Source organism: Theropithecus gelada, chromosome 17 (assembly GCF_003255815.1).
Source record: "Theropithecus gelada isolate Dixy chromosome 17, Tgel_1.0, whole genome shotgun sequence".
Classification (NCBI taxonomy): domain Eukaryota; kingdom Metazoa; phylum Chordata; class Mammalia; order Primates; family Cercopithecidae; genus Theropithecus; species Theropithecus gelada.
Window position 1 is genome coordinate 51,402,458 of NC_037685.1, and position 20,425 is coordinate 51,422,882.

Sequence of the window (20,425 nt, forward strand, 5' to 3'; positions counted from 1 at the left end):
TGGCCCTCATGCCGCCATCTGGGAAATGCATCCATGGCTCCCTTCCCCGGGGACCCGGGGCTCTGGCGTCCCCATGTTCTTCTTCTCCACGGGCAGTGTGAGGTGTGCCTTTGTGTTCCTGAGCGTTTTTGTGTGGGCATTGGGTCGTCACTGCTGGGTCTGTGTTTGGTTTAGTCTTTCATCAGCCCCTGGCTCTCTGTCCTGCCCGTCACGATCATTCTGACTGCTCGGGTGACACCGTTAACTGCCCTTTTTTCCTTTTAGCTTGCGTTAGACACACACTACTGGACTTGGATCAACCATTTTGTCATCTGGGGGTCGCTGCTGTTCTACGTCGTCTTTTCGCTCCTCTGGGGAGGAGTGATCTGGTAAATATAAGTAGCTGATAATCTGATAAATATCACGTGATTGTTATTACCTTAATAGTCCTGCACTATTTTTTTATCAAGGATTGAAGACACATTTTCCGTGCAGCCTCGCTGGTTGTGGCCAGTGTTGGTTGAACACCTGCTGTGTGCTGGGCGTCATGTGGGGTCCTGGGATACAGTCGGGGCCAGACACGGGGGAGTCCCTGCTCCTGTGACTTGCACCCTCAGGGGAGAGAGACACTAACTGATAACAGCTTGTGACGAGTTATACGGAGGAACAGACCAGGATTCTCTACCAGGGGACCTATGTCAGATTAAAAGGCCAGAGATGACTTCTCAGAAAGTCATCTGAAACCTAAAGAACACCATCATCACCGCAAGTCCCAGCTGGTAACTGCCTCCCACAACGAAGCACCCGCCAAGCATTGGACAGGTCCTGTCTCACTCTATCCTCACGCCCCACAGCAAGATGGGGCCCAGGCATTGTGGGGCTGGACCTTGCCCGCAGCAGCCTGACTCCTGGGGGAGCCTCTGGTTCCGGGGAGCAGCAGCAGGCACGCAGTCCCGGGTGGGAGGAGGTCCTCGGTGAGTGGGAGCCGTGGCCAGCGGACAGGGCCCGGACCAGGCTGCAGAGCAGGCAGGGTGGCCTCCTGGACCGCCGGCCGTGAGGATCCTGGCTTGAGGCTGTCATGGTCAGTCAAGCCATTGGAGGGCTGTGGGCAGAGCACAGCAGAGTTGGGTGACTCTTAAAAACCCCACGGTGGCTGCATGTTGAGCTGGTGAGAGCGATATAGGCAGGGTGGTCAGAGACTGTTGCCATAAGCCAGGAAAGTACGCAGGGTGGTGGGCCCAGGACCAGGTCCCAATCTCAGCCCCAGCGCAGCAGCCTCTGCCACAGCCCTCTGCAGACCTGGGGTCAGTCGCCGGCCTAGGGAAAGCCAGCGACCTTCTCGGGATCCCTCAGGGCCCCTGACCTGGGCGGGATTCTCAGCTCAGGAAGTGTCCCTCCGAATTACCTCGTTCAGCCAGCGGCCCCTGGTGGCCCCAGGTTGCATTACACAGTCCCAGAGATGAGCGCCGAGCTTCGAGGATTTCAGTCACCCTGCCAGCCCCAGAGAACCCTGCTTGGTTCTAGAGAGCCCAGCCCAGCTCCCGAGAGCCCGGCCATTCTAGCAGCCCTGAAGGCCGTGGCTCTGTAAGAGGAAGATTCCGTCCCAAAACCTCTCTGACCAGCTCCTGGGCTTTGGAACCGAGGAGCACAGCCCATCAGCCTTGGTAGAACCATGGCCTCCACATTGTTTCCTAAAACATTGACCCCATGCCTCTGATGTGCTGGGAGCCCACCGTGTCACCACCACTTGGTGATGAGACCCCATCCTCCTGCCCACCACCAGCACCTCGGGGGTGCCTCCAGCCCCGTCACAGGCCTGCCAGCAGCTCCACGTCCCTCCCGTTACCCACCACGCCCTGCTCCCGTTTCCCTCCTGTTGTCCACACGCCAGTGTCACTGTGCTTCCTGGAGGCGGGGCCCTGTCTCTGTGTCTCTACCACCGTCCATAGTGCCTGGGATGTGAAAGGCGATCAGGAAACTACCGGAAGGCACGTGTAGACGTGGACCTGTGGACTCAGGCTGGCTGCGGGTCACCAGTCCCTGCGTCCTCGCCAGCCTCCCTCATGGAGCTGACACAGACATCTTTGAGTTATCCTCTTTCTTGGGAGAGAAGTCATTGCTTGCTCCGTATTGACGACCGGTGCTCGGCACGTCCTTCCCATCCGAGACTTCAAGATAGAAAAACATCCCTATTTCAATCCCTTTTTTTTTTGCTTCTGTGAAACTGAACTTCAGAGACTTCTGTGTTCCCTTTGAGATGACGTCATAGAATTCCTTCTCCCGTCCCTGTTACCCCAGCATTACCGGGAGGTTCCGCGTTCATTTTTTATATGATAAACTCAGAGCAGGCTCCGTGGCTTGCCAAGCGACTCTCACTGACAAAAGTGTGAACTCCCAGAACAAACGCCCTCTCCAGTGCGGAGAGAGGCCGGCCCCAGGGAGCACATGCCTCACCAGCGGCTTCTCTTCCCTGCCCCTCAGGCCATTCCTTAACTACCAGAGGATGTACTACGTGTTCATCCAGATGCTGTCCAGCGGGCCCGCCTGGCTGGCCATCGTGCTGCTGGTGACCATCAGCCTCCTGCCCGACGTCCTCAAGAAAGTCCTGTGCCGGCAGCTGTGGCCAACAGCAACGGAGAGAGTCCAGGTACGGAGCGTCCCAGCCGGGGCAGGGGTGCTTCAGGGCCCTGGCCTCAGGACTAGGAAATGATCACTTTGAAAGATAGTGTGAAAGGTTTGGATTTCATAAAACGTGATCAGTTCACGTGTCAATAATGAGTTTCTTAATGATACATGATTTTAAACATCAGGTAAATTTGAGATGACTGATGTTTAATTTTATGTTTCAACCTAAACATTCAGATTAAACAATAATCTGAAATAAGACACAAATAAGAGAAAAAAGACTAATACAAAAGGCAAATTATTTCATGTAAATGCAACCCTGTTTTAAAATTAATCATTACTTTAAAAGGTTAAATTACATAATTTTTAAGGATGGTAAATTTGGCTGAAAACGGTAGCATCTGTATCAGGAAATGCTGGTATTGGTGGAGCTGCTTATTTTCCACATTCCCAAGTTTTAGCCACAAGCAGAATTCTGGGTCTGGGGAAGACATGACGATACCGAGTGCCCCCTCAGGTGCAGAGGGTTGGGTGGGTGTGAGGACTTGGCCTCCGGCCCCCCATCCTTCTCAGCAGCTGGGCTCTGACTTCAAGCTCAACCCCAAGTCAGAGGCAGTGACCACGTCCCCTACTCTGCTGCTTTACCAGGAAGCCTGCCTGTCCTCGGAGGGCCGCTGCACCTGTCACAGTCCCTCGGGACTCTGTTAACAATGCGGGTTTTCAAGTTTCATCCCTGAAATTTCTAATCACTCCGTGAGGTGGGGCCCTGGACTGGGCAGTGCTGAAGCCTGGTGGGGACATGAGGGGTGGGAGACCCCCAGCAGTGGCCACCCCTTCAGGGTGTGAGGCCGCCCAGGATGGACACAGCGGTGCAGTTGGGAGGAAGACGGGAAGCGAGGGGGCCCGGGGCCCCAGGCCTGACTCACTCACGCAGCTCAGACACTTGGGGGCTGGCTCCCAGCAGTGCTGCCGTGCTGGGAGGGAAAACAGGTCACCCTCCCTTAACCTCCCACCACCCACCTCTAACACCACCCACCTCTAACAATCAGAATGGGACCCTGGCTTGAGAGCTTTCTTGGGACGTTGGTGCCGATGTAAAATGTTGAAACCAATGCTGCCAGTTCCCGGCACTCCCTCTTTCACGCCTCCTGCCACAGTTTGTAAAAAGGAGCGAGCAAAACTCGTGGTGAAGAGACCCCCACTCAGCGTAGTGAAAATGTCCACACACAGCTCCACTGACTCGGGGACCACAGGCAGGAGAAACGCAGCAGAACCTGCATGTCAGCTGCTGTGTGCAGGGAGGGGAGCCAGTGGGAGCAGGAGCCAGGGCCCAGGTTGAGACTCCACGGCCCCCAGTGCTTCAGGGGAAACTCGTTGCCGCCAAGCAGCCACTGCCCAGCCCTGCCTGTGGCCCGAGAAGCAGCTGTCCAGTGGTACTTTTCTGTAAGCACAGTCCTTGGTTCCTGAGCCCTTTAGCCGTGCAGTTCCACAGCGGGCACACGTGTTCATGACAGGGCTCTGTGCATGGAACACGTGTTCATAACCACATCCCATACATGGGGACATGGCAGACACGCATGTCACAAGGACACAAGGCACAGAGGAGACAGCAGGGCTGTGGGTCTGACCCTGAGAGAGAACAGGTCCAGCTTGGGGGTGTTTCCTGGGCCCCCAGCTGTGGCCACAGTGGTGTGGCTTGAGATTTACGAGACTCTCGGCCCCACCTGGCCCCTGGGTGCGTGTGGCTGCAGAGGTGCCTGGTCAGAGATGCCTGAGCAGGCAGGAGTTGAACTCAGGGGGTCAGGAGGGCCTGTCCCCGCAGGAGTCTGGGCTCTTCCATGACAGTGTGCATGCAGCCTCGAGTCGGGGCTGCCGAGGGCCACGCCCCCAGACGCGTCTGACCACAGGCCCTCTGCTCTGCGGCACATCTCCAGGATGGGCGGGTCTCAGGGGGCACTTTGGGAATGCCAGTGAGGACCCTCCCCGTCCCACCCTTTGTTCAGAAGCCCCTGTTTTGCTGTGGGTCTCTGCATCCCACAAAAGCCTCGGCAACCCTTATGAACAGCCACACAGTGGGACCTGCAGAAGGCATAAAGCAGGGAGTGGGAGGGGCTGGCGGGTCATGGCGGGGGGCACCAGTGTCCACCTAGAGTGGCCAGAAGAACGTGCACATGGTGGCGAGCCTCTGACTAACTCAGCTCTGTCTGTTGTTTCTCTTTCCTTCCTGTTTCCTTCCATCTTCCGACCACTTTGCCTAAATCCCTACACCTTGTTCACACACCCCTCTGTGCGTGGCCGCTGACCTCGGAACTCAGACTAAGAGCCAGTGCCTTTCTGTCGAGCAGTCAACCATCTTTATGCTTTCTCAGACTTCCAGCAGCCTGAGTTTCTGATGGAACAAGGTGATGCTCCTCTGCCTTCCGCACGCTTGGGATGGTAGACGCGGGGCAGCAGGGCCATGCCTGTCACCAGAGCCCCGAGTCCACACGCTCCGACGCAGTGTCCGCCAGGCGCTGGGCACGGCAGCCCCAAGTCAGGAAGCCCCACCACCTACTTACACCTTCACATGCACAGACCGATCGTGAGCTGTGCTTTCCATCAGTCACAGTTAACCAGGGTTTCTCCCTCAGCGTCCAGGCAGCCTCAGAACCACCTGTGAGGGTTCAGACACAGCTGACAGCACAGAGCCGGCCACATGGTCCCTCACACAGGTGTCAGAGAGGTTCCTGTGCAGGAATCCTAAGCAGGAAGGTGTGAGAGTTTGCAATTCACAGGTCATCCAGGCCCTGAGCTCACATACCCTGCCCTCCACAGCCTGTAGAGTGTGGATCCTCCCTCACGCACCCACTTCTGTGCCCATTCTGCAGCTAGAAAGACTGACGACAGCTAGGATAACACGGTTTGCTCAGGACCCACGCACATTTCAGAAAAGGGGAGCCAGGCTGAGCCACACAACTGGAGACAAAGGGGACAGAAGTGTTTGGTGTCAGATGTTCGACCAAATTCTCTTTTTACTGTTTTTTGAATGAAGACCTCTTTGAAAGCTTTCTGTTAATAATATGCTTTAAAAATGACGGCCCTGGCCTTTCTGGGCAGCGTAGAGGCATTCACATGCCATTTTCCTGCGGTGGCATCCGTGGTCAGAGCCGAGATTGCAGGGGCCTGCGTGCCGTCCTGAAGTCACGTGCTGTCTTTCAGCCGTGTGCTCCGGCACCAAATCCCGCATTCACGCATGCCTCCAAATTAATGGTGCTCTGAAAATGCATGTTTGGTATTTTACTGTTTTACCAAATGCAGCCTAGAAAAATGCCCAGAGCAGAAAGGGCTTTTTTTCCCTTTAATAACATCATCTTCTATATATTTTAAACACCATTTTTAACTGACAAAATGGTCCTTTTTTAAGTCCAAGCAATTAATAGGAATCAAAATTTTTCTAATTTAGTGTCATCAGAATTTGTTAGATTAAATTGCAGAATTTCATCTCACCATTTCTATACTTGAAAACATTAGGGATGAAATTATTAGGAACACTTTAATAACTCATAGGAGGTCCTTAAGAAACTAATTAAATCATGCCAACTCGAGGCTAAAAATATGCATTCTAACTATTGATGTAGTTTGTTGAGAGCTGATTTGCCTCTGAACATGTGCAGAAGCTGAGCCCGGCTGCGTAGAGACGGTGGCACAGAGGTTCGTTCTCCTGCCGCCTGCGAGGCCTCGGGCCCTGGCGTGACCCCCGCAGGCAGGGCCGGTGTCCGCACCTGAACACAAAGCGCCTGCAGCCAGCACGTGCCCGGCACACACAGGAGCGCACCGTGGTGCTGAGACCACCTGCGTTCTGCAAAACTCTGGAGGAGGAAACATGTCACTAGTCCTCACGTGGGGCATATTTTACTTCCAGTGGATGGTTTTCTTTTCATCTGTTCCTATGGAAAAGAAAAGCATCACAGGCCTGACGTAGATATATGTGCGATTCGCACACATACGTCTGTGCTGGCATCTCTGCGTATCTGCATGCAGTTCGCCTCTCCATCCCTGTCCCCGGGACGGGTGGCAGCCTCATCCTTTGTTTCCTGCTGCTCCTCACCTGGGCGTTTGCCCATTCGGACCTGCAGTTCTGCAATTCCAAGCCCGCAGTTCTTCAGCTCCCACGCTTCCCTTATTCCTTGAATAAGGCTGGGCTACGAGATCTCAGTGCTCTGTGAGCACGTTGGCCTCAGGACACTCTGCAGGGCCCTGGCAGAGCAGCTCCCGAGGCTCGCTGTCTGCCATGGAAGTGGGTGTGTGGCTGAACATGTGGCTCCAGGATTCCAGAGGTGCCCGGTGGACCTTCCAGCTGAGGGACCTGGGACCCTCTGCCTCCCACAGGTGCCGTGGCCCGTCCCTGAGCCTGTCACTGTCTCTCAGTTCTGGGCTTGGGCTCCTCATGGGAGCGGCCCTGCTGGGACAGTGTTTTCCCAAGACGCCCCTGAGCCCTTGCCCTGGCCGCTCCGTGACACCCCATGCAGACTCCAACAGAGGCTTAGTGCCTCTTCCTGCTGGGGTCCCACGGATGGTGCAGGCGGAGGCCAGAGCGCTCCTGGTGCTCGTGGGCACCGGCTCAGCAGCCCCGCGTGGCCCACGTTGCTCAGTGTCTTTCCTCGCCTTGCAGAGGGGCGTGAAGCACAAGGCTCCAGTCCAGGCCGCACAGAGCAGCGACGGGCCCCTCCTGAAGGACCTCCTACGGCGGCCAAGGCGCAGTTAGCTCCACGCTAGGTAACTGCGGCTGCTGCGTGCCGCCCGTGTGCTGTGACTGTCAGACCTGTTTTTCCTCCAAAGTTTTGCTGTGCTGTGCTGTGCTGTCTTTGATAACAAAGGTTCACGGTGAAAAAGAGCAGCTCTCTTTACACACACATGCATTTGCTGTCCCAGGTAAGTAACATGCCTGAGGGCAAGCCGACCACACGTGGAACATGCTGTGCACACCCACACACGTGCACACTCCCCCCACACAGCACGCAGCCTGACCGGGCCCAGCTTCGTCAGATACAGGCTCATGGTCCTGGTCCCTGGGGGAAACGGCTTCACCTAAAAGGCCTCTCAGGAAGGAGCCTGCTTTGAAATCAAACGTGGCTATTGCGTGGTTTGTGTGGAACTGGGGCCCAGGCAAGTGTGAGTGCAAGTCTTCTGTGTGCCAGGCGGAGCACGTAGCTTGTCGCCTCTCTGACAGACGTGGAGGCCGTGAAGACACCTGCTCCTGCCAGCATTTCCGGCACTGGAAATGCTGGTCTAAAAGTGGGCCGGTCTAAAAGTGGGCTGACCTGGGGACGGCCCCCCGTCAGACAGATGCGTGCTGCCAGCCTCTTGCCGCTCCCCTCGCTGGTCAGACCTGCGGGGCCCTTGCACGTCCGGGGCCCCAGTGGGCTGTCAGAAGCCATGTAGGCCCCATCCGTGTGGTGACACCCAAGGCAACATGCCAACAGGACGCAAACTGAGCGTGTCTAGTACTCTATCAGCTCAGTCCCTGTGGGGTGGGGCCTGCCCTCTCTGGGGCAGTGAGTTCGCCTTTTGTTCGAGGGTCTCTGGGTACTGGTATAGCGTTCGAGCTCTCACTGCACAGGAAGCCAGCTATCGGGAGGAAACTCGTAGGTTTCCCGTCCATGGCCTGTATCCCTGGGGTCCCTGCGTTCTTCCCCTGGGATGGTGGGACGGGGGGACAGTCACTGTTGATACCGAAAAGGAGAGGCACTCGTTCCTAGACAGAGACCCCTTGCCTCTGTATGGCTTCTCCAGTGTCCTGAGCTGAGTCTAGCAGTTCCTGCAGGAGGCGATGGTAGTGAGTGCATCCCAGAGTGGCCCAGGTCACCCCAAGCAGCCCCGTGGGGATCCCTGAGACTGACCGTGTGTCTCGTTCTCTCAGCAGAATGGGTGCGCACAGCCTCGGGACCGCGACTCAGAATTCACCCCTCTTGCCTCTCTGCAGAGCCCAGGCTACCAGAGCACCTGTCCCTCGGCCGCCTGGTACAGCTCCTGCTCTCAGCAGGTGACGCTCGCGGCCTGGAAGGGGAAGGTGTCCGTGGAGCCTCCACCCACCCTTAGCGGTTCCCGTCACCACTGCAGTTCCAGCCCGAGTCACAGCTGCCCTGGGACCTGTGTGCAGATGCTTGTGTGATGGATGGTCCTAAGCCTGTGGAGACCGCACACACCTCTTCCTGGCCCCCAGGAGGCAAGGAGGGGGGTCACAGGCCTTGCCCTCGAGTGTGGCACGCTGGCTGCCTGGACCCAGCGCTGCAGTTGTTGAGCCACACCGGTCCCCCCGGGCATTCGGCTCGACTCAGAAGGGACATCCTGCTGGCGCACCCTGTGCGCTGTCATGCAGAGGCCATTCCCCCAGGCCCGTGTCTTCACCCACCTACCGTCATTGGCCTTTGCTGTCGCTGGGAGAGAAGAGCCCTCCAGGCCCCTGGGGCGGCCATGTGTGGACACCTGCTGCTGTTCCTGCTCGCCCGGCCGCCACTCGTGCCCTCCATAGGGTGAGGTGGAGCTGTGGCGGCATGTCCTTTCCTCAGCAACCCTCCAATCCTCATGCTGTGGGAAGGGCCGGGTCACTCAGATACCGTCATCCCTGCGGACGCACAGCCCTGCCCTGTTCATCTGGGAGCGGCTTCCCTGTGGTTAAGTCCAAGCCTGCCTGCTCTGTGTGTCAGGGCTGGCTGAGTTTCGGTCTCCCCATCATCGCCTCGTGCAGAAAGCAGTGCCATGTGGGAGGACAAGGCCACGCCAGTGGCTTCCAGCCCTGCAGCACAAGTGCCAGGATGTCCATCGGCCACTCACCAGAGCATGGAGCCGTCAGTCCACTGTTACAGGAGAATGTTGATTTCGCGGGTTCGAGGGCCAGGAGACAGATACTTGACTATGATGGGCAGACATCCTCTGTCCCCATGGAACGGTCACCACCAAGGTGGTGTTGGTGCCCCAGAACCTGTCTCGGGCTGATGGGGGCGGCCCACAGGACAGGGGTGGATCCCAGCAGGCAGCACTGCACCTCTGCCCGCCTCCCACACTGCAGCTCCGCCCGCCTCCCACACTGCAGCTCCGCCCGCCTCCCACACTGCAGCTCCGCCCGCCTCCCACACTGCACCTCCACCCACAGGGCTCTGCGTCCCCTTGTCCCCACATCCCCACGTCCCCACGTCCCCACGTCCCCACGCAGGGCTCTCCTTCGTCTTAGGATTCTGTCCAGCGCTGCTCTGGGTGGGTTAGTAACCCAAGGGCTGCTGTGATACAAAGTCCCTGTTGCTCTCTGTACTGGCGTTTCTATTTCTAGAAATAATCTTTGACGTAGCCTTAATGGTCCTTAAAGAAGACATTTCATTGTGAGATTCGGTACTGCTGCCTTTCAGGAAAGTACCAGACGCTGGAGGAGGAGCCGGCCCTCACGCCCGCCCGGAGCCACGCTGTCAGACGGGCTCCGGCAGGCGAAACCCAGAGGGTGTTTCCGAGGTGCTCGACAGTAGGTGTTTTTGGAAGCTCAAATTTCACCATTTGATTGTATAATCTTTTACCTATACAATATTTATTTGAACTAAAGGATAAATCGGCGGTAAGAACAGTGAACACAGTGGTTGAGATAAACTAAGGTGACAAATAAACACCACACCAAAGATGAGGGTAGTGAGCAACTGGCTTGAGCAGACAGAACGGGGAGGACTCCACCGTGTCCCGAGGTCCTCGTGCAGCCGCCCTGGCTTGGCAGCCCTGCCCACGCTACCCCCGCAAACAATGGTGTGTGCATTTTTACAGCCCTTTTTAAGAACCCAATATGGGCATAAATGTAATACCTGTAGGGGGGGCAGATTCTCTGTATGTTCAGTTAACAAATTATTTGTAATGTATTTTTTTAGAAATCTTAAAATTGCCTTTGCACTGAAGTATTTTCATAGCTGTTTATATATCTTTTATTCATTTATTTAACATATTGTCTAATTTTAAAAATAGGTTTATAAAGCTTTCATTTTTAAGTTTCTGTAATTTTGGCCACTTTACATTTAGATTCTGGTGAGAGTTTTGACTGAATGTTCCAATCTCTGATGAATGTGAATTTTCAGATTTGATTTTATTCTCTACACACACCTCTTCCTTTCTTGGTATTTCTGGTGGCAGTGATTACTTAAACAGCATATTTAAGGTACGATAATTTGCTATACTTTTTCTTTACAATTTGTTGCAATTTCCTCTGCTTTCTGTGTTTCATTGTTAATTTCCATCCTTCAGCCTTAAAAATAGAAGATTCTCACATGAAGGTTTAGTAAGCTGGGTCCCAGCTCTGCCTGTGTGGAGATAGTCACCATGTACCTCTGACAACAAGTCGTAGTGTGAAAGTCACTAAACTTTTACACACTCCCAAACGTCTTTTAAAAAATTGCTTGGGAAATTATTAAATGAATGTACCTGATCATTTGAAATCGACAAGGGGCACGAGATAAAAACTAAAAGGATGACGTCAGTGAATGATGTCACAGGGTCTTCACACAATTTTCCACCTCACAGTAGTTAGTATTTACTTGCCTTAAACTAACTTTGAAGCAAGTAATGTCAACTTTGAGCACTTTGTCGAGTTTTGAAAATCTTATTTGCTGCTGCACAGGTTAATAAATTATCAATTTGTAATTCAGCATGTTGGTCAGAGACACAGTCGCTGATTCACACCCAGTCCCTGCCACAGACCGTCTCAGACACACACAGTGGGCCTGCTGTGTGACTCACGCCCAGTCCCTGCCACAGACTGTCTCAGACACACACAGTGGGCCTGCTGTGTGACTCACGCCCAGTCCCTGCCACAGACCGTCTCAGACACCCACGGTGGGCCTGCTACATGTGTGTCCCGGGCTTTTGGCTCCACATTCACTCATAGCCATGTCCACTTGCAGGCTTGCACACGGGAACACACACATACATATGTACATGTACACACCACAAACATGCAAGCTCCTGCACATATGTATGCACACATGTACACAAGTGTGAGCTACACACGTGCACACACGTGTATGTACACTGAAGCATGTGTGACATACATGTACATGCACATGTGTACACATACCACAGACGTGTGCACACTCCACACAATGCATGTGCACATACCATGAATGGTGTAAGTTCCTACACACAGATGTGATACATGCATGTACATGTAAGCACACATGTACAAGCTCCTACAGGCTTGCTCTCACACGTGTGTATGCACACCAGAAAGACGTATGAGCTTCACCTGTACACATGCATATACACACACATGCACATGTACATTCACTACAAACACATGCAGGCTCCTGCACACATGAGCACACATGCACATGTACACACCCTAAGCATGCACAGGCTCCTACACACGAATATGCACACATGCACATGTACACACCCCAAACATGCACAGGCTCCTACATACATGCACATGCATGTGTACACCACAGACATGAGTTCCCAGACGTAAACACGTGTGCACACACCATACACACGTGAGCTCCCACACATGTACACACCACAAACGTGCAGGCCCCTGCACACGCGAATACATCCATGCACGTATACACACATGTGCCACAAGCAAGTGCACACTGTCCTGGTGTCCCGCACTGCATCCTGCCTCCTTCCTGAGGACCCCTGTGAGGGGCCTCTGGCTGAGCATGGGAAGATGGGGCTCGTAGCCCAGGCCTCCCTGGGACGAAGAGTCCCCCTCCTGGCAGAATGTCTAGGCTTCGCAGAGCGGGCCTGGGGTGAGGTTGCAGCTTCACTTACACCAGCTGCTCTGTGAGCAGTGCTTGGTGCCCTGGACAAGGTCCTTTCCCCTTCAGGGAGGTCCAGCCCCACAAGCTGAAACCTCCCCTTGGATCAGCCCTCTACCAGGTGGCCACAGCAGGACCGGCCACGCCCACGCCACACCTCATCCCTGCACACGTCAGGGAGCACGGCCGGTCTTCTGCCACGAGCCAGCTGGGAAGGGCCGCAGCCTCCTAAAGCCCCAGTCAACCCGGCCTGCGTCAGAGCAGACGGGGCGAACAAGCAGGCCACACCGCCTCGAGGGAGGAGGCCAGATGCGGCAGCTTCTCCAACAGGGTGACCATCCGCGCGGCTTGCTGAGCGTTTAAACAAATGTCTAGACAGGCTGTTGTGACTTCTCTGAGTTGAGCCTTGGCCAGGGGTCCGGTGCCGTAGCAGGCAACCTCCAGCCTTGTTCTTCAAACCACTCAGCTTATGTGTTTTGCACTGACTAGTATTGAATAATGCAGCCACTTTTATTTAATGTTAACATTATTTATTTGGCAGCTCAGTGTCTTAACAGCTTGATATGCAGGTCCTTGTATCCTACATTTCTTTAGGAAGTTACCCATTTGTAACTTTAGAAACAGGAAAAATGTCAGTTGGTAAATGCAATCTTTTTTTTTTTTTTAAGCTAAAGGTGGGTGAACTGGAATGAATCTTTCTGATATTGTGTCTATAAGCAGCTTTGATGGGGATGTGTTAGAAGTGTCATGAAAGTGTGATTCTACTTTTGCAGAAAAAATCTAAAGATCAATTTATATAGCTTTATTTTTTACTTTATCAAAGTATACAGAATTTTAATATGCATATATTGTGTCTGACTTAAAATTATAATGTCTGCGTTACCATTTAAAATGTCTATTCATTAGGTAATGTAATAAAAGAAGGTCTTCAAAAATGTATTTAATATGAATGGTATCCATAGCTGTCATCATCATAAATACTGGAGTTTATTTTTAAATTATTAAACATAGTAGGTGCATTTAACATAAATCAAGCCTCCACACAGTAACATTTAACTGATAATTCATTAATCTGCTTTGAAAAGTTAAAATATAAATTAAACCAAATCTAACATTTCTGTAAAGTTTATTTTGTATGCTCCTGTTTTTAACTTTTATTTCTGTAGATAAACTGACTTGATAATATTATATTGGACTTTTCTCTAGATTATCTAAGCAGGAGACCTGAATCTGCTCGCAATAAAGAATAAAAATCTGTTTCAGTTTCTTTATAAAGAAAATCACACAAGTGGTGTGTACATTTTCTGCTGTTAGAAACTGTACAGTCAGAACACTTCTGCAGTGTGCTTCTGTGTGGGATGAAGGTGACAAGCCCAGTGTGGGTGGTGTGGGCCCTCGGCCGCCACCCCCTACAGGGATGCCAGGTGTGCCAGGTGCAGGGCCCTGGTGCTGACCCTCCTGGACTCCAGAGGCTGCACAGGTTGAGAAACTCAGGACTGGGTTTCCCAACCTTCTGGTCCGTCCCCACCAGGAGCTCCTCCCTGACCTCTGCCAAGCCCCCGCCTGCCACCTCATTTTTGGGGTCTAGGTGCCCCCTTTCCATCCCAATTCTCCCTCTTGACCAAACCCCAGGCTCCTTCAGGCCCTTCAGCCTCCTGAGCTCTGTTGACTGAACCCAGCCTTTCCCACTCTGAAGTAGATGGCATTTCCCTGCCCCCTGCCACTCCCAGCCCTGGCAGAATTCTGAGTGCTGCCACGGAGCCCCCGGAATGCCCCCTGGCCCAGAGGCCGTGGCCTTGTCCCAACCCTGACCTCTCTTAAGTCCCCACCCGGCCTGGCCGTGTCATACTCTACAGTTTTGTGTCTTGTCTGGAAACACCAACTTCAAAAACAAAATGCCACCAGGGTCCAACTGCTGGGATCCCGGCTCCATTGGGGCTCCTGGAGAGGGGCCTTGGGGTGAAATCCAGAGCATCCCTGGTGGCTGGTGCCTGAGTCCCACCTGGCCACATCTCCTCTCCCTGCTCAGCCACCTGCTTCCCACGGAGTCTCAGCTCAGGGCCACCTGGGAAACACCCCGGGGGCGGACAGCGGGGTCCCCGGCTCACAGGCTGGAATTCTAAACACGGGACTTTTGCTGGCTCCTGAACGCCACAAAGTCACGGGCTACTTTTCACAGGCAGCGCACAGGCAGCGCTCCAAAGGCATCTGTGGGGTGAATGAACCTACAGCCGCCCTGGATTCTCTCCGAAATGCCTTCCTCTCGTTCCCTGGTTTCTCCGAAATGCTTTCCTCTCATTCCTTGGCTTCTCAGCATCTTCATGTGGGCTTATCTTTACCTTTCCATACTCCAGGTGTCCTTGGGGTATCCTCAGGTGTCCTCAGGTGTCTTTGGGGTATCCGCAGGGGTCCTCGGGGCATCCTCAGGTGTCCCCAGGGTGTTCTGGTATCCACCAGCCCGCCCAGGGCATCCGTTGCTCCCCTACGTCAACTGAGGGCTGTTCCATGCCAGCCTCGTTCTCTCACCTGGGACAGGATTGCTGGGAGGGCTCGGGGGGATGGGGGAAGGCCGGCGAAGCCCAGAAGGGCTGAAGGGAGAGCGAGGCCGGCATAAAATGGCCCTCAGCTCATGTGGAACCACAGATGCTGGCTTGGGGCAGCCTCCAGGCTCTGACAGGCCGGTTTGTTCGGGTGTCCTCCAGTGTCCCAGCAAAGGGGACATTCCAGCAGCACCTGGGGCCGAGAGAGATGGAGAAGGAGGATGGAGCCCGGAGAGGAAATAAAAGTTGGAATCAAAAGTTGTTTGCTAGGAGAAGAAGAGCCATGTCCCTATCTCAAACGCGTGGGTGAAATATGTGTTTCCTGTGAGCGCACTGCTGAGGCTCGTCTGTGCACTAACCCCCAGGTCTCCCTGGGTGTGGAAGCACCGCCCCGTCCTCTGCCTGCACCTCCTCTGGGCGCTCTCCACGTGGCGCTGGGGTCAGGGCCTGCCCCACTGACCTTTTAGCTTGGTCCCCTCTATAAAGACCCCGTCTCCAGCCAAGGTCACGTTCTGAGGCACTGGGAGTTAGCACTCCAACATCTGTCTTCGGAAGCCACGATTCAACCCCCAACACTCCATTCTGAGGGGCCATGGAAGTGCCTCGTCCGGCTTCGGGGCAGTCACACCTGGGAGCAGCCGCGGCAGCCTGCAGGGCAGTGGCCTGCCGGGTGGATCCGGGCCTGCACGGAGGTGGGGTGGGGTTGGAGGGGTGTTTAGGGCCATGGCTGCTCTTCGGATGACAACCTGGAACCCACCAGGGAAGCTCACTTGCCATCGGTCCGAGTGGCTCAACCTGGGTGACTGCAGTGGACTGAGAGGGTCCGGGGCGTCCCCAACCCGCAAAGGCATCCAGGAAGCCACTGGGGCCCCTGCTTAGGGCAGGGCAGAGCCAGACACACAGCAACAGGCGAGCCGCCCCACAGAGGATGAGCCGAGGCAGCACGCACAAACGTAGGGCTAAAGTCAGTGTCTCACTCATCTCACATGGCTTCCTGACTTCTTAAGACATCAGTGTTTAAGAGAAGAGCAGGCCGCGGCGGGCAGGTGACCCCTCACTGTCACCCCAGGGGGAGGGGGGGCCGTGGTGGCCGGGCGACCTCTCGCCGTCTCTGTGGCGGCATCACTGTCTTCCTGCCGGCCAAGTCGGCCAAGTCATCGGAGCAGCAGGAGAGTCTCAACAGAAACCCTCCGGGACCCTCCCAGCCCGGCTCAGCTCTTGTTTCTCACCTTGTTTGAGCAAAATTCTCCCCAAAAGGTGGCGATACTTGTTGGCTCTGTCTCCGTACACACCCACATCTGCCTCCTGCTCCTTGGACGGCTCCCGGGCCCTCGTGGGACGGCTGGGTCCTGTCTGGCTCTGCTTCCCAGCGGGCTCTGGCGCAGGCCACTGCCCCACCTACCCTCCTGGTCTGCGTTCTTCGCCTTCACGGCATGAATCTCACCCCGATTTGAGGCTGCGTCTGTGTTCATTAACCCATTTTCTGTCTATTTTTACTGAGACGTAAAGTCCAAGAAGTGAGAAACTTTGCCTTGCTCCGGGCCGAGCCCTGCATCCAGCACGGGGTGTGGGGTGCAGGAAGGACTCAGTGACCGTGGGGCTGGCTGGACACAGACGCAGGGCCCCTGCCCGGCTTAGCTTCCCAGTGAGGATTCCAGGTGCTGGGTGCCAGTTACGGGCTGTAGCCAGCCAGACCACCCTGGCCAGAGGTTTCGGGACAAGGACTGGCAGGAAGCCCTCCCTGTACAGCTGGAGCCCGTGAGGCAGAGCCGGATGGCACCTGGGCACTGAGAAGCCAAGACCTCGGTGCCTTCATTCTGGAGGAGGGGTTGAGGGAGGGACAGTACCGCTGTCTTGTCTAGGCAGGGTTTGTGCAGATTTGGGAGCTGGAAGAGGCCAGGGTAGGCCTGTCCTGCTCCCTCCAGCCGCCCCGAACTCCAGAAAGGCCAGGCCCGAGTCTGCCTGCAACGTATCCAACACAGAAGGACAGATTCCGAGACAAACCAGGGTGGCTACAGGTTTACGAGGGGGCCCTGTGGTCTTCTCTCTGTAGGTGGGAGGACGCTGTCACCGCCTTCCTCGGCTGTGTAAGGCGAGCGCAAAGGTGTCTTCCCCCCGAGATATGGTCACTCCTTTTCTTTCCCTTACGGACATCTTTGTGGGAGCTATGCTTTCACATAAAACGTTTAATCTCCAATGGTAAAGTTTCCAACACTAAGTGGAGAAATTGGAACAATTTGGAAGCAGATGAACCCTCCTAAACTGCTTATAGGACACAGTGACCACACGGAGATGCCCTGGAAGGATTCCACCCTTTGGGGTCACAGGCACAGGCGCCACGGCTTCCCAGGTGCTTGATACCTGAGCTCGCTGTGTCGCACGACTTGTGTGGAATCCACAGACGCAGGCCGTACTCCCATCCAAGTGCAGAGCCCAGACACGTGTGCGGAGTCTGTGGGTGTGCTACCGTGCGGCGTCCATCCGGCTTTCCCTGCAGCCTCAGCTCCTGCGGGATCTGCTGGCTGGTAGGCCGTGACGCCCTGATGGGAGTTGTCCCTGAGGTCTCTGCTCCTCCTGCTGCGCTCGCAGGGAAACCTGTTTGTGACGTCATCTCCTTGTGCCCCACTGGGCTTCTGAGGCTGTGAAAGCTGGTGGAGCACAAAGGCCTTGCCTGGCCCTAACAAGCTCGGCCCCAGCAGGACACCGCGGGCAGCCTGTGATGCGCTGCTCTGGGCCTTTGTCCTCCGCTGAATTAATTTCCTCTTGAATTGCCTCAACTTTAGAATGCGCCCTAGCCTTTTCTGAAGGCACACACATCTTGGGGTTTTGTCCTCTGTATTTTCGCTGCATTGGTTTACCGTGTGCCAAGGCGGAAAGCTTTCGTGGAGCAGACGTTCTGGCTTCTTGTCTGTCTGTCTGTCCCCCGAGGGCTGCGGGCCAGCTCCATGCCCATCCACGGTGTGCAGGCAGAGGCATCTTTCAGGATAGCAGGTGGAAATCCCTGCTTCCTGGCAAAGTCCGTTCCAGTGTGGTGCCCACTGTCCACGCATGTGTGGGTTTGGGCCTGCACCCTGCACAAATGTGTGGGGCGGGCTCGTGGCTGGCTGGGGTCACTGCCTGTCCCCTCCTTTTCCACAGCTGCGGTGCCATCTGCTTGCACGTTCTGCAGGAGATCCTCAGGGCGGGTTCCCACAGGCAGCCTCCCTTTGGACTTTTATTGCTCGATTAAATGATACTTAATTCAGCCTGTCTGACAGTCTGACAGAATGTGCTGTGTTACCAGAGGGTCTTTGATGCCAGCGTGAGAAAGGGGGCGTTGGTCTCCAAATAAAAAAAAACAAACAAAAAACAGGTAAGAAACACCATGTGAGCCCACTCTGACCTTTTTAACTGGAACCTGTGAGAAGGAAAGCCTGTTCCGGTCCGACTCTCAAAGCTCCTGAATGCATTGCTAGTGACAAGCCCTTCCTGTCTCCGGGCTAATTATGTGAAGAAATGTTACTGGCTTGAGGGAGTTCCCTTGGGTTTAATTTCCTGTCCCTCTCAAATCATCCCTCTCCTTCCCTGAGCCCAGCCTCCCCTTTTCCTGCCCATGCTGGCAGGTTCTGGCCTTTCCTGGACCCCTCTCCTGCCCCCTGCACAGGTCTCTGCAGGGCTTCTGCTCGCTGGGGAGGGCGGGTTGCCCAGTGGAGACACTCCCTGCGGGTCTGAGTGGAGCCCGGGGGTCCCTGCACGGTTCCCGACGCTGCTGCTGCTCTAAGGAGTGGACGTGCAAGAGCAAGGCTCCAGTACCCGAACGCACGTGTGCTCCCCCAGGAGAAATTCTGCAGCCAGGCGTGGTCCACACACCCTCCTTCCGGTGCACGCACCCTCCTCCCGGTCCACTCACCCTCCTCCCGGTCCACTCACCCTCCTCCCGGTCCACGCACCCTCCTCCCGGTCCNCACCCTCCTCCCGGTCCACTCACCCTCCTCCCGGTCCACGCACCCTCCTCCCGGTCCATGCACCTTCCTCCCCGAACTGTCTGTCTCTGTGTATCACACGCCTGTCCGCAGTGTTCTCACCTCAGGTGGGCACAGCGCGGTGGACTGCACTTCTCGCTGCCTGGTTGGTTAATGTTTATCTCCCTCTTGCCAGAGCTTTGTTTTCATTTCATTCAAACAGGTTTGCTCTTTTTACCCACTAAATGGAGACGTTTTAAAGCTCCAACTGCAAGTGCTAAAGTCTATAGCTGGGTCTGCATCTTCCATGATTTTACCTTTTTATGTCACCTCACTTTTTTTTTTTTTTTTTTTTTTTTTGAGACGGAGTCTCGCTCTGTCGCCCAGGCTGGAGTGCAATGGCGCGATCTCGGCTCACTGCAAGCTCCGCCTCCCGGGTTCACGCCATTCTCCTGCCTCAGCCTCCCGAGTAGCTGGGACCACAGGCGCCCGCCACCTCGCCTGGCTAGTTTTTTTTTTTTTTTTAATTTTTTAGTAGAGACGGGGTTTCACCGTGTTCGCCAGGATGGTCTCGATCTCCTGACCTCGTGATCCGCCCGTCTCGGCCTCCCAAAGTGCTGGGATTACAGGCTTGAGCCACCGCGCCCGGCCTTTTTTTTTTTTTTTTTTTTTTTTTAAGTTATCAGTCAGTTTCCACTGAACCTTGGAAGACGCAAGAATTAAATGGTGGGATCTTTTATAGGTTTTTTTTTTTTTTCTTTTTCCGCAAACAACTTCTGCTGCACTGTTAGGTACCACAGCAAGGCTGTGCTGGCAGAGGCCAGCGTCCTGTGCTGTGACCCACAGACCAGCGGCTCCTTACTCACTCCAATACTGAGGAGTGAGGTGGGTTCTTGTCCCTTTTTACCCTAGGACCTAAATATGGGGTCCTGACTTCTGCTGCTAACCTAGTTAACTGGTAATCTGTCTTTGGTACACTGGGAGCTCTGTGTGCACTAACCTGTGGGCCCCAGGACGCTCTGGGACGGCTGCACAGACGAGAACACAGGCCAGAAGGGTTTGTTAGTGACTTATCTGATGTCACAGGCTGGTCAGCTCAGCTGGGCCACATTCCAGTGGCCCCAGCCCTGTCCCACGTGCCCCCCGGCTTTCTCCTGGGAAGCTGCAGGGAAGGGTCCAGCTAGGGCGATGGCAGCTGGGTCCCTGTGGGGCTTCAGAGTGGACACAACTTCCCTGCCAGGGGGCTCGGATCCAGCGGGGCAGGTGGGACCCCGTTTTACAGGTGAGCCCAAGGAAGTGAGTCCTGGGCCCCAGAAGACCTCCGACCTGTCCCCTTGTCCAGCCCTCTCCCCTCTGGGCAGGGCCGAGGGTGACCCCAGGTGGCAGGAACTGCACCCCTTAGGCAAGACCCCGCCCCGCTACCCCCGCAGTCGCCCCCCCGCCCCCCATCACGTCCCCACCCCGTCGCCCCGTCCCCCGTCTCGGGCACAGCGGGGAGGGGTAGGAAGAGGGGGAAGCGTGAGGAGAGCAAAGGGTGGGGAGAGGGGGAGAGGGGGAGGGGGAGAGGGGGAGGAGG

The 20,425-nt window shown here is 55.2% G+C and overlaps 1 protein-coding gene across 1 annotated transcript in view; it reads left to right on the plus strand.

The window, feature by feature from the left end:
• ATP11A (ATPase phospholipid transporting 11A) overlaps positions 1-13,643 on the plus strand; it is a 183,965-nt gene extending 170,322 nt beyond the window's left edge. Inside the window, exons 27-29 of the mRNA XM_025364423.1 lie at positions 265-368; positions 2,461-2,626; positions 8,507-13,643. Of these exons, the coding sequence (XP_025220208.1) occupies positions 265-368; positions 2,461-2,626; positions 8,507-8,755 (519 nt within the window). The 3' untranslated portion in view covers positions 8,756-13,643. The remainder of the gene's footprint in view (positions 1-264; positions 369-2,460; positions 2,627-8,506) is intronic.
• The last annotated feature ends 6,782 nt before the right edge of the window (positions 13,644-20,425 follow it).